The 14,345-nt window shown below is 38.0% G+C and overlaps 1 protein-coding gene across 2 annotated transcripts in view; it reads right to left on the bottom strand.

The window, feature by feature from the left end:
* Positions 1–13: 13 nt before the first annotated feature.
* Positions 14–14,345, bottom strand: part of LMTK2 (lemur tail kinase 2) — a 68,431-nt gene continuing 54,099 nt past the window's right edge. For both annotated transcript variants that reach the window (XM_090024050.1, XM_090024051.1), the window contains 4 exons: positions 11,135–14,126; positions 8,408–8,543; positions 6,436–6,684; positions 14–4,239 (listed from right to left, as the gene is read on the bottom strand). In XM_090024050.1, coding sequence (XP_089880176.1) covers positions 4,211–4,239; positions 6,436–6,684; positions 8,408–8,543; positions 11,135–14,126 — 3,406 coding nt within the window. In that variant the 3' untranslated portion in view covers positions 14–4,210. The remainder of the gene's footprint in view (positions 4,240–6,435; positions 6,685–8,407; positions 8,544–11,134; positions 14,127–14,345) is intronic.

Here is a 14,345-nt window from a genome sequence, read left to right as displayed (position 1 = left end):
TATAAATATATAACTGTATTTTATTTTTTTAATATTAAATAGTGTTTTTAAATTACAGGCAATTTATTGAATCACACTATGCATGATAATCAATATACAGTAGAAATTACAATTTAAAAATGTACACATTTTAAAGACAATTTGACCTGAAATTTTATTAACTATGATATATTGCCATAAACCTCATACCTGTATTAAATTACAATAGGAAAACCTCATACCTATGATTTCGTTACACAGTTCCTCATTTACAAATAGAATTAAACATTATATATACACACGAGTACCATTTATCATTAAGTTACACCTACAACTGTGCAAGTTCAAACAATTTAAGAAAACTAATAATTGTAAGTCATATTCAAGTTTATCTGAAAAACAGGCTGCTGGTATTACAAATACTTATTTTCAGTACATTTATATGATCTTTTACTCTCCCTCCAGAGTTTTCATATCAAAGTCTTGAACCAAAACCCACTAATATTTAAGGATGTTTTTTGTATGACTTAAAGCTGAATTAATTTTGTATACTCCATTCTTATTTTAAGGCTATTTCTTATAAGGCTAATATACTTCAATTCCACCTCTCTCTGAATCCAACATAAATAGCCATATCACTAACACCAGACTTACCACTGATATTTTAACATAGTGCTTAACTGTTTAAAAACCACACAACTCCTACTAACCAGCCCCTGGGGGGAAGCAAGGGGGGGGGAAGAAAGACTCACTACTACATACAAATCTACTAGTTAAAATACTGATAAAAGAAAGAGGCTTGAATGGCTTTCATTAGTGCATCACCAAGGATATGAACAAAGTAGTTAATTAGCCACTTTCCATGGACATGGCAGTATACACACACAACATACAGCTGATGGCAAGGTATCTGGGATGGTACAGGTGTTTCAAAATTTACAAGCGGACATCCTTACTTTGTTGACCTCTCTCTACAAGTTTCTAAACAAGACTTTCTGCGCCAAATAATTTTAATCAACTTTCATCTTAAGTTGCTAATAGCCTCTTTGTTATTAAATATTTAAATAGCCAAATCAAGACAATATCATTACTATTTAATAATCAAGACTTCCTACTACAGAAGAAATTAAAATGGAGCCTGTCCTCACAAACTACTGAAAATAGATAGATACAAATAATTCTAAAACTGCTATCACCAACTGAGTAACCAGTGCAAGAAGTTACAGAACTAAGTGTATGGCCCATGTGATAGAACCCCCTTAACCCAATTATTCCAATGCGTTACCTTTGAATTATTCCACTTAATTCGCCTTCATTGTGCTACTGATTCTTTGAATACAGGTTTACCCCCCGAAACATTGCTAATAGTTGGTCAACATTAACTACATATACTTCCAAAAAAAATTGTAGATAACAGTTCTAACCCAGTGAACTATACTGAAATTAAAATCCACTGGGACTAAGGAAATGTAGCTATTCACAGGGTTAACTAAATATTTTTTATGTAGCTAAAAAAGCATATTACTGTGTGTAATATCCTCACAATCCCCCTTTGAACACAAATGCCCATTTGGCAGTTCATTTGCAAACAGTTCATTTGGACACAGGAGTAAACTTTTATTATGCAAGATTTAACACGCTACAGCTAAAATCCCGTGTAGCCGAGGAAAAACCTGAAGTGTTTTGTGTAAAAGGCTATTCATTTGCCTACACAATTTAGTAATCTGAATTTCTAAAATTCGAGCAGGAACAAAAGTGACACCGAGTCTCTACATCCCTTTCGAACAACTTGAGCACCTCAGAAACGATGTTTAAAGTCAAGAAATTCATAATTAAGGATGAACAACTTGTCCAACAATGGGGATTTTTCAATTTACACGTTGACGCTTTCTTTGGAAGCCCAACAAATGGAGTTTTGTTCTTAATTTTGAATATCCCAACTTCTGTACGGAAATAAGAGTTGGAGAAAAGTACTAGAGTGATATAAAATATCTATATCTGGTGTGTGTGAATTTAAGGACTTTTAAAAATCAGTATTATAGAACAGGCCACAATGCTTGTTGCAAAAAGCCTACCGTTTAAATTTTAACAGATAGTAAGAGTACACAACCTAATGGCTCCTTTAAACCTCTTAGAATATGTAGTTTAAGGACATAATGACAAAAGGCTTCACTTATTAAATGCATTGGAAAGGTCTACAAAGAGTTGATGCTATATTATTCATTTCACACTAACGTACAACCAGTTCACAGACTTCCTCTGAACCCAAGCTCCTCAGTAAGACACTCAGCATGTCAGCAATACATTGGCAACTTTAAAGCATCTGTAACTACTCTATCTTTTGATGGGCATGGAAGCCATTCTGCTTCTCAGGGCAAAACAATGCTTGAGAAGCACTATTTTTATATTCCTGTCAGTTAAAACAGATACCCTGCTTTAAACCAAACTGTGTATAAAAATATAATATAAAAGCTTACCCACAGCTGAAAAAGTAAGTTTTTTCATGCTGTGGGAGATGATCACTATTCTTAGCTGTGTTGTGCTCAGACCCACTCAACAGAAAAACTAGCCTTATGTTAAAGCCCTGTAAAAAGTTTATGACACTAAGCTGCAGTATGCTGTGCAGCCAGACAGACTGGTTGATTACAAAGCTTAGTTTTCATTTCATTTTTTTTTCAACCTACCCACAAGTTAGTGACTTCATAACACATTCAAGAGGCTAGGGGATTATTGCCCAACAGTACTTACTTTGGAGTGAGACAGGAAGGGAACTTGCTACACAACATACTTAAGGATTAAGCTAGCTACTGCTGGACAGGAGGGAAGACCATATTCACTTCATTTGGACATCTTCATGGCAAGCTCTACTATTTTACAACTTTGCGTCAGTGCATGTTTCAAGCAGTCCCATGGGTCCTGAAGACGTCTTCATGCAGGCCTGGACTCCCCTAGGTGACAAAGCCTGAATGCCAATTAACTAACTACTCTGCTTTAAAGCAAGGTTTCTATTAGCATGCTAAAGTTCCCAACCATTAATCCCTAATACTCAACTGTTTTTACAGTAATTGAGGGAGAGAGGAGGCATGGAAGACCAGATCTACAGTCAACAGAAATAAGACAACAAACTGGTCTTCAGAATTCACAGGATGTTAAAAAAAGTGAGGAGTCAAAAGTACCTAATTTTTATTTATTTATTTATTTTTAACTGAAATTAGGTTGGGTTTTTTTTTGTTTTTTTTTTAATAACACACCTGGTCTCAAAGCCATTTTGTAGGGCCAAAATATCCTACCTCTCTCCAAAGCAGATAATGTAATGGAAATGTCAGAAGGTTCTTAAATATGATATAGGCAGGTGCTACTGTAACTAACTAGTTAGCGTATTCACTTTCAGGAGTGAAAATAAAAAGGTATTTTGTAATCTGAAATAGATTCCAGAATCTCAAACATTCTCTCCTCCAACTTCCTATAAAATATGGAGATTAACAATCTGTGATCAGCTATCACTTAGAAATGGTACAGCATATAAGATTCCAGCAATTCTAAGATACCACTCAGAAATTAGGTATGTTTTACAAGTACCGTGCACAGCAAAACATTCAAAACAGGACAAATCAAACTGGTTAACTGGGCCAATTCAATTTGTCTTATTTTTCTTGGAAAATTTAATATTTTGATTCTGTATAATATTGGGGAATATGGGAAGAATAATCCATAGTGCAATCGCAGTAAGCAAAACAACATGTAGTGATATCTTTTAGAATAAATATGGCTCACTACTTACCAACTATCATTCATACAGTTTCAGCAATATAGACTCCTGTCGCACAGGACAATTATACAGAATTCTACAACAGATGTTTGTTCAAATAGATAATGAACTACATGGAAAAATATAAATAGATTATACAATCCCATACATAAAATCATAATGTAGTGTAATAGCTTTAAGTGTTTGTTACAATTGTCTGAAAAATACTTCAAGTACTTGAAAACAGCGGCAGAATCATCTTATAATGAAAAGCAAATTGCACTGATTTAAAAATATGTTACAAAGTTAAATACACATTCAAATGAATGTCCTGATTGAACATTGCTTTCAGTGTTTACTTTCATTTCTTCGTGTTTCTCAGTTATCTGTATTTTACATCCGCCGACCCATATCAATTCAGACACACAAGTTTATCTGATATTAGTCCAGAATGCGTCTCAAGCATAGTTCCAGGGAACCTGCCTAATCTTTTTCTCCATCTTCACTACTTCCTGTAAGGAGAGGGAAAGTCATAAGATATAGGTATTCAAATTTTATTGTTAATAATAATAAAAACAAATTCTGTACAAGTTTTTCCTCGTTTCTCTGCAAGACTTTTCTTAGAACCTGACACTGTGGGTAACACTTGTCTGGGTGAAGTCATGGTTAATATTTCCCTCCTTTAACTTTCAGCTCCTCCAAAGTTAAACACCTGGCGCACATTCATACACAGGCACATCTGCTTAAATCTCACAGTTCAATGTTTCATAGTTTCATAGTAGCTAGAGTCGGAAGGGACCTAGGTAGATCATCTAGTCCGACCCCCTGCCTTGGCAGGAAAGAGCACTGGGGTCAGATGACCCCGGCAAGGTGCTCATCTAACTTCCTTTTAAAAATCCCCAGGCTAGGAGCCTGCACCACTTCCCCTGGAAGCTGGTTCCAGGCCCTAGCCACCCTGACTGTGAAGTAGCGCCTCCTAATATCTAATCTAAACTTACCCTCCGCCAGCTTGTGACCGTTATTCCTGGTCACTCCTGGCAGCGCACGGGGGAACAGGGACTCCCCCAATACCTGCTGATCCCCCCTGACCAGTTTGTAGCAGGCCACAAGGTCCCCCCTTAACCTTCTCTTGTGGAGGCTAAACAGGTTCAGGTCCCGTAGCCTCTCCTCATAAGGCCTGCCCTGCTGACCCCTGATCATACGAGTGGCCCTCCTCTGAACTCTTTCCATATCGTCCACGTCCCTCTTGAAGTGTGGCGCCCAGAACTGGACGCAGTACTCCAGCTGCGGCCTGACCAGTGCCGCATAGAGGGGGAGGATCACCTCCCTGGACCTGCTCGAGATGCATCTGTGGATGCATGACAGGGTACGGCTGGCCTTCTTGACTGCCTCCCCACACTGCCGGCCCATGTTCATCGTGGAGTCAATGACGACTCCAAGATCCTTTTCCGTCTCCGTGCTGGCAAGAGGGGAGTTCCCCAACCTGTAAGTGTGGTGCCGGTTCTTCCTCCCCATGTGCAACACCTTGCACTTATCAGTGTTAAACCCCATCCTATTCTCATCCGCCCACCGTTGCAACCTGTCAAGGTCAGCTTGTAGCCTATTGCACCCTTCTAGTGCACCCACATCCCCCCACAACTTAGTGGGGTCAATGTCAATGCTTAGCACAAAAGAAAGTAATGTATGATCTCCAAAATAACATCTCTTATCAAGAAGTTACTAAGCAACAAATATCTAAATCAGTAAGCATAATGCCAAGTGCAAATAACGCTCTGTAGTACTGATTTAATCAGTTAATAAACTTTGAGCACCAGGGAACTTCGGCAGTCAGTAATATTTATTTTTACTCTCCTGTTAAAATTACGTTCTGGATTGATTTTCAAATCAGTTCCTATTCGTATTCTACTACTACTTAAGATTTTTGGTACTAAAAGGCAAAAGAGAACATTTTGGTAGATGTAAAGATATATAGGAGACTGTTCAATAAAGAAATATTTATAATATTTAACATTACTATCCACAGGTTGATTGCAGTGTTCTTCTTAAAGCAAAGGAATCCTTTCCACCAACCCATACCAATTTAAGTTATAACCCTCCTCCCCTGAAACTCCAAGGTGATTCTCTGGAAAGCTTTTCCTTAAAAAACACCTCAAGTATAAAACAAATAAATTTAGCCCAATACAATGATCTATTCCTCCACTTAGTGCCCTTACCATGCAAAATAAAAATAAATCAAGTATGATCTGTGACTGGGCAATGAAAGAAAGGCTTTCAAGTGCTGCAGAAGTTTGTTTCTTTCCACAACTCCACAGAGCAGCAGCTAATGAAGAAACCTCACAGATTTTTCTAGCTACACTTTGGGAATAAACTAAAACCAAAATTGGAAACATTATTAACTGTTCTTCAGAAAAAAAAGTGTATCACAAGAATTAAATGCAATTTGCATCCAAATATTCTCAACTTAACATAAGAGATGTGACAGTTAAATAGAAGAACCAGTTAAGATCTTAACATTAAAAAGCTGTTTTTTCTTGATTTATAAAAAGGTAAACACTTAAATATGTTCCCCAATAGCACTGATGGCATTTGTGTCACTACGTAAGATTTCAATGCAAGATCAGGTTAGCAAGTTTGAAGAACTTAACGAAACAAAACAAAAGTACTAGTGATTATAGATTGCCGACTTGAAAGGAAATGAAATCACTTACCTCCTTGCTCAATATCTGAATCTGTAAGATGTGTGAGAGAAAGACTTGCTAGGTTTGCAGGAGAAATAGAGAACCTTGAATAAGGTGATGAATGCGACCAGTTTTGTTCAGGACACCGAGAAGGTGGGGGTGGGGAAAAGTACTTTGATGTTGGAAGAGACGGCTTCGAACTAATGAGGTTATTTGCTGCCTTAGATATAAAAGAAGGCTCCGGGGAAGAGAAATCATCATCCCATTCAAAACCTCCACCTAAAACAAACAAGCAACTATATAATCAACCAAGATGTACAACTCAAAGTAGTGCTAAAATCAGATTAACCATAAGTAGTGGAAGATTTCATTTATTCAGCGTAGAACTTGGACACCAACAATAACTGCTGATCACAAATAGGAATGTCACCAAAAATGTTTCATATTTTAAGAGAGCCACTGGTTCTACAAATGAATATGGAAAGAAACCACTCCGCTAAATCACTACATTTCTGGTATTAGACTGGACAGTTCACAATATCAGGGGCCATAAAACCCCAATAATCCTTATTACCACCTCAGTAGGGTAGGAAGAAAAATCTGATTGTGGTGGCTGTTACTGAACTGATAAAGTTAGAAATTATTGCTTTCTGTCAGAAAACTGCTGGATCTCCAGCTTAAATGCTACACAGCAGGGGTGTCAAACTCATCAGGTCTCATGAGCTGTATGAAGGGCACAGGACTAGCCTAGATCAGCTTCAGGACTCACAGGCAGCAATGCGGGCCAAATAACATGTAGATGCTGAGGCATTTAATGCATAGTTACTTAGTCAACTGCACAGTAAATGTCTCATGTAGACATGCTCAGTGATTTTAAGATAAGCCAACTTTATGGAAATTAGCAGAAAGGGAATGCAAAATAAGAATTCTTACTTTTAACACACCATTGGGTTTATTAAACATGTTTACATGTTGCATTTCCCAAGTAAAATCTTTTGAAACTATTATTTTACCAAAACGGAAGGGTTTTTTGATGTTTGTACCATTGTTCCCTTTCTCCTATTGTAATTTGAGGCTCCAAACTCCCATAGGAGCATCATAAGGATGTTTGCTTTTAAAGTATAGGGGGATAAAATGATGTACTGAAAGTTAAGTAAAGAGAATATCACTACTGAAAAAAAAAAAAAAATACTAGCTCCTCTTCTTGCCATAGTGGCTCCTCTGGTATGGGAACAGAAATGAAGTATTCAACAGCCTCATTAGAAGGGACATTTTGCAAAATAGTAAGGAAAGAAAGTTGGGAAATATTTTAAGAAATTGGAAGACACATTTAAATACCTGGATGAGGACAAGTAGTAAAAAAATTCACTGCAGGACCAGTTATAGTTTTCCAGACCCCATCATGCTATCTAAATAGCATTTCAGCCATTAGCTGACAGTACTCAGCTCCATTTGGCTGAAGTTAGGCAGAAGGCAGGGTGGACAGCACCTTAGGACAATTTTACACATGCTCTGGGGTAGGGGAGCATGACACTTTAATCAGAGCAGCTCTGAGAACGCTTCAGAATGGCAGCAGTGGTGTTTGAACTAAATCTGGTTTGACAAGCATTAGTTCAAGCGCCCCCACTGTCATTTTGAAGCTCGGGGATACTAATACGTGAAACAGGAGACTGCTGGAGTGCAGCAATTACTACACTCCAGCAGACTCAATCGAGTCTGCTCTGACGTGCTGATGTCGGAACAGCCTTCCAGCACATCTACAAGTATGCCTATAGACTAAAACTCAAAGAGGTATGAGCTGTCATTGCCTACTAGGAACAGCACCTGGTCAAAGAATAACTACTAATAAAAAGCAAAGTCAAAGGCTTTGTATACTTTTGAAACAGCATTACATATTTGATTATAACTGAATAGGGATATTCACTAAAACACAATTTAAATTATAACCAGAAAAACCCAGAATTAGGTTTTGTTTAAATACACTTTTGTTAAGAATATGTACCTTCTTCATCAGTAGAGCTTTCTGAATTTGTAAATCTGTTCAAGTAACTAAGACCCGAAGAAGGGACAGAAGCGACATCAGGGCCCTTGTGTTTCGAATCCGCTGCACGATTTCCCAGTTCTTTGGTTGGTGTTTCCTAAGATGTTCAAAAGAACATAGTTAATTCTACTGTTGGAATGTTAAAATTCGAAAAGCATGCAATTATTTCCCATCAGACCCACTTAGGGACTGCACAGCCTTTTAACCGTATTCTTTAATTTAGGAAAACATATAGCTGCATGTTTTTATAAAGTCTGTTCACTGAAATATTGAATCACTACACAGTAGTTGTTTATTAAAAGGGCATACAGCATGCAGAAAGTGGGGCTCCTCCCTCCCCCTCCCCCACTGCCCATCCGCCACCCTCTAAATAGTTTCTTATTAAAAAGGTAAAGCATATAGTAAGAAGTGAAAAGGGCTTGAAAGGGGCTCTACTTGAATTTATTCAACTAATTTATCTTTTACTTCCACCCCCTCTCCCATTTCAGTTTTGCCCTTAAATCATGCTTCCAGACAATGAAAGTTCAGTAGGCTGGTACATGAGGAAGCTAACATTTAAAACAGTTAGACCAACTGAGAAAACAGCCAAAATGTGATTAAGAATCAAGTTTTAAAGTAGTAGCTTTTTCCTGTGACAACATGATTATTTCTCCAATGGAGAACCAAAAACGTATGTGTCACCTCCATTTTCTAGTTCAACATACAGTAATCCTTTTATGTTCTTGGGGGGTTTTTTAAAGACACGTCATCCCAGGTAACATTTCCAAAAATTAACAATAGGTCTTTATACTTCTAAACTCACTGTGCTAGTCTGCATGGCCATAATGGTTTAAAAAGACACCTTCTGTTAAAGTATCAAGTTACAGATGTTCAAAATTGATAAAGCAAATAAGGAAACAGAACTGTAATCTTTAATTTTACTAAGCAAGTCAACCATTTATAAAATCGGACTAACTTGAAGAATCACATGCACGAGAGTAAGGAAAAGTAATAACATTAAATTTTAAGTATAAGTTACTCTGACTACATAATACCCACTTACTGAATTCCAAGACAAGGTTTTTTTCCACATTTAACATTGGGGGGCAGGGGGGTGAAAAGCCCCTCATCTTGGAACTGAGTATGAGGGAACAGCTATGGGAGCTAGGGTAGAGCTATGTTCTGTGCCTCAGACTACAACAGGGATGGAGCCTGCTAGTGCAGAACAAGGGTAAGTCAGGGGTAGGAAAAGGGGAAGTATGGAGCAGAGGCTGGGGGGGAGGGGTAGGTGGCAAGGCTGCAACCACAGGGCAAGCACAAGGAGAGGACAAAGCTGCTTAGCCTCCTCACCCCACCTACCCCTGCCTGCCCCCCTGCAGCAGTGGGGAAGGGAGGAAGTGTGAATTAAAGACAACCCTCCAAAAAGTAGAGTCTTTCTACACATGGAAAATTGTAACTAATTAAATACACTTTCCATATATAGAGTCTATTTACTGGAAGGTCATCTTAAATTCAGGGTTGTCTTGGATTCAGGTAAATACAGTCATTTAGTTTAGTTTCCTTTGGTGCATGCAATGCACTACAGAATGCAATGCAGGACACACAGAGAAAGGTACTTTAAGGATTGTCACTTGGTACACAGGACACCTGGGAATATCATTAGAAGCATACCTCAACCCAGTGCATGCCAAAGCCCCAAATGAGGTAGCAGACCAAGCTCAGAGTTGCCCTGAGCATGATTCCAGTACCACTCACACATATGCTTCTTAGCTCACGTTCAGTCTTGTTTAAGGTATCGGCCCCATTTCTGGGATTTAATGCTTGCTAAGCAGAAACAAGGAAGCAGGACATGATTTTCAGAAGTGGTTCCAGAAATAGCATGCAGGCAATGCATCAGACATGCTCTTAATGAGGACACTAATTGGAAATTAGTAGAATTCAAATCTTTAAACTCAACTAAATATGAAATACCATTAGTTGAAAACAGTTCTTATGTGTAAAGATATTTCACTAGACATCGTAAGAAGTGTAGGAATGCTTGTGAAAAATGTCAAAATCATAAATTTAAGATCCTAGCTTCCACTCAGCACAAGTAATGTTCATTCAAGCGTCCTAATTCTCTTTAAAGCAAAACTATATTCCACTTTCTAAATATGCTGCCATCGTCCAACAATATACCACTGCATCCAACCTTGAAAACACATTTCAAAAGGTCTAACTCAGTGGCTTTCAGTGTTTTTGGACTCAAAGCACCCCCTCACTGGACTTGAAGCACGCTTCCATAACTTATGTGAATTGAGTGGCCCCAAATTTCAAAAACTAATTTATACATTACAGTACTTACCTCCATGCAGAGAGGCTGGCAGTGGGGGTGGGGGACTGGTCAGGCAGGTACAAGTCTGAGCCTACATTTATCTGCTATCTACTCACACCTCTTGGTACCATTCAAAGGATCTGGCAGCACCCCAGGGTGCCAAGGCATCCTGGATGAGAATTACTTCTAACATGCAGAAAGTCTTACTCGTCTTTTTTCAATTAGTTAAGCAAATAAATTTGTAAAGGCTGAAGAAAATACCTACTCTTTCATCAAATCATTGTGCAGGTACATTGCATTGAACCTGGTCTTTGAATGTCTGATTACATTCTTTAATTTTCAAAAAATCTAAAGTTTAAGATCAAAAGCTTAGTAAATAAGAGCTCAGAAGATACCTGATCAAACAGATAGACGGTTACATCATCAAAGAATGTTACAGCCTTCTTCTCACTTTTCCAATACTCAGATGGCCCGTCACACTTAAGAGACTTTGGAAGTTTCAGCAAGCTTCTTAGATGTTTCCCATCATTGTTATCAGAAAATATCTCAGGAACTTGATGCACAGTTTCATCTTCACTGTCTGAACTAAGACTATGCATATGGAAAGTTCTCATATCGTCCTCAGAGTCGCTATTTTCATCTTCTTCATCTGCATCATCTCCATCCTCCAATAAATCAAGCATTCCAGAAACATCAAGTTTACCAAGGTATTTTCCTTCAATATCTGGCTCTTTCAGCTTAGGTCCTTCTATGTGGCACAAGGAATTTTCACTAACAACAGTATCTGAAGGACGTATGTTATGAATGGATGGTAAGTCTCTGTGTAGAAGAAATTCTGAAGTATTAGTGCCAACACAAGAGACATTTCTGAGAGAATCCTTGGATAATTTAATTTCATCTCTGTGATTACCTTCTGAATTCACTGCAAGTATCAACGGGGTTTCTTTTAGCCATTTTTCAGGACACATCTGCATTGTTACATCTATCTGCCGTCTCTCCAGCTTGTCATTTATTTCTAGTTTTGAGGCTAAATTATTGGTTTCCTGGCAATCTATTACTTGATTGTGCTTTGGCTGTTTATTTTTTAAACAATCTTCTTCAGTACTATTCTTTTCAATGTTATGAGAGTTATTACTGAAAATGTTATCTCTTGTTAGTATTGACATATTTACATCTTCTGTTCTTTTATCTGGCTCAGAATCATTATCAGAAAAATAGGCAGAGTCTCTGTATGAGTTCTGATTTCCAACTGCAGAAGTCTTTGTCGTAATTTCAAAGTCACTGTTGTCATTTACTGCATCTGAGCAAGCTGTTTCTGCTGAAACGACGATTACTGGATTGGCTGGTAAAACACTGCTGTCACCAGCAACACATGGTACAGTGTCTGTATTAGAAGTATCATCAGCAGTAAGATGTGAAGTCCATTCTGGAGATTCCAGATTCTCAGTTTCATAGCCACTGTCACCAGGTTTATCAGGAGGTAAAAGCTTCTGGGGACTCTGGGCCCTTAAACACTCTAAAACTTCATTTACATCTAACAAATCCAAAGAATCTGGAGTTTCTAAGAACTGTTCTACAGTTTGCACAGGAGATGAGCTCTCTCCCAACAGACTATCCTGACTTTCACATGGCGTAGTAACAGATATTAAAGTAACTTCTTTAGAAACATCTTTATTATATTTTTGAAAATAATCTAGATTTTCCTTTTTTCTCTCCAACGACCCTGCATTATCCTTTTCTAATAGAGAAGGCTTATTCTGCAAATCATTATTCCTACCCTCCTGACTAATATCACATTTCTGTCTACCAAGGCCACTACCCAAAGTTATGTCTTCAGAATCAACAGGTATTCTGTCTTTTATTTGTCCCTCAAACTCTCCAGTTTCAAGTGCAACTTCTTGACTTAAACTGTTTCCAGTACTAATGTTTTTGGCATTAATGGGTAACTTTTCAGAAGATGCAGTTTCACCCCTTTGAGATGTTTCTGGACAGAGACCATCATTAATACTGCAAGATGGTTTTTTATCAACCGCTATCCTTGAAAAGATAGTGTCACCTTTCAGTGGGGTGAGGTTCTGATGGTTATCATGCAATTTCTCATCTGTGCCAGGTGAACTAAAAGGCACCTGCATTTCTATGAGAGACTGAGACAAAATGCTCAACTCCTTACCTGTTGGTATGTGGATTAAATGTTCATCTTTCTTTATTACCTGATAATCTAAAAGCTCTGAAAAGGTTGGTGTATTTTCAGCCAATTTAAATTCAATGTCCAGAGTATTTCTATTTGGAGTTTCTAATATATTTTTTATACCTGTTACTGATTTTGACCCCAAATCTTCACTGTTATCTTTGTTAGTCAATAACCCCTTTAATAAGTTCTTCTCTTGAAGAAACAGAAAGTTATCTGACAAGTCTTCTAAAGTAAGGAGGCTGTCACACTGCTTTGTAATATCTTCATGTAGAACAGCTTCATTTTCAGAAAAATTACTAGAGCACTCTCTCTCAGGTTGACAGATTCCTTTCAATACTTCTAAACTAGAACTTAAAGCAGCTGGTTTAAATTCCATGCAGTCATCATTTGTTTCAGGCAAGTCAAAAAATGTCCTCCTATTTGCCAATTCCTCTGCTCTGTCAATATCGTTAAATATATTCTGGACAGGGCTTTCAGAACTGCTAGTAGCATGCAAAATCTCATCTTTAGGATCTGTGTTATAGTGGAAAAAGTCCCCATCAGTGCTAGATTCTTCAGCATCAAGATCCCTGAGAATCATAAAGTGAGAATTTTTGTCCAGTAAAACTTCTTGATGATCAACTTCTGTGGTTAGTACAGCTGACTGATTATCAAAGTTCATGCTACTGCCACCCCCTTTCTCTTCCAACTGAATATAATAATCACTTCCAACAGAAAGTTTGTGGGCATCAAAAACAGGAAGCACCCCAGGCACAGTAAGTGATGCCTCCTGACCACTTTCATCCTGTGCTCCAGACCCTTGCTCTGAGAGAGATCTCTCAAAAACCTCAACTGGGAAGAAAATACTTGTATATGTCATTGCTTCATCAGGATTCACCTGATTACATTCAAAATGATCGTGCTTGGCTGCCTCCCAAACATATTCAAAGCTGAGCCCCCGACTTGTTTCAGTTACAGTCAGGACTTCTTCCATTTCATGGCCAAGTCTGTCTCCTGTGAAGTGATCTAGGATTGGAAATGCAGAATTGGTTGATTCTCTGTTGAGAGTGTTTGGCTTAAGAGCATTCCACTGCTGTTCAAAATCAATCTCAGAGTCCCTTTGGCTTTGCATGCGGAGATAGGTTAGAAGTCTGTGCACTTCCTCTGCTGTTGGTCTCTTTTCTGAAGATAGCCAGCAGAACTGCAAAACTTCATACCTGTATGAAAAAAAACAAACCACATTTTTCATCTACAACAACTACATTTTCCTCCCATAATTGTTTCAATGCATTATATTACAATCAAGCAATTAACACAAGCTTCTTTTTTTCCATTTGTATATTTTACAAGAACTCTTTACTCTTTCCTTATTTACAGCAACTCCTTTTGTTACTTAGCTAGAATTTATTTTCCAGGATTACAAGATTATACAGCAT

This window comes from Crocodylus siamensis, chromosome 12 (genome assembly GCF_052110815.1).
Source record: "Crocodylus siamensis isolate JL-2025a chromosome 12, ASM5211081v1, whole genome shotgun sequence".
Classification (NCBI taxonomy): Eukaryota; Metazoa; Chordata; order Crocodylia; family Crocodylidae; genus Crocodylus; species Crocodylus siamensis.
This window is presented reverse-complemented; position numbering and strand designations above follow the sequence as displayed.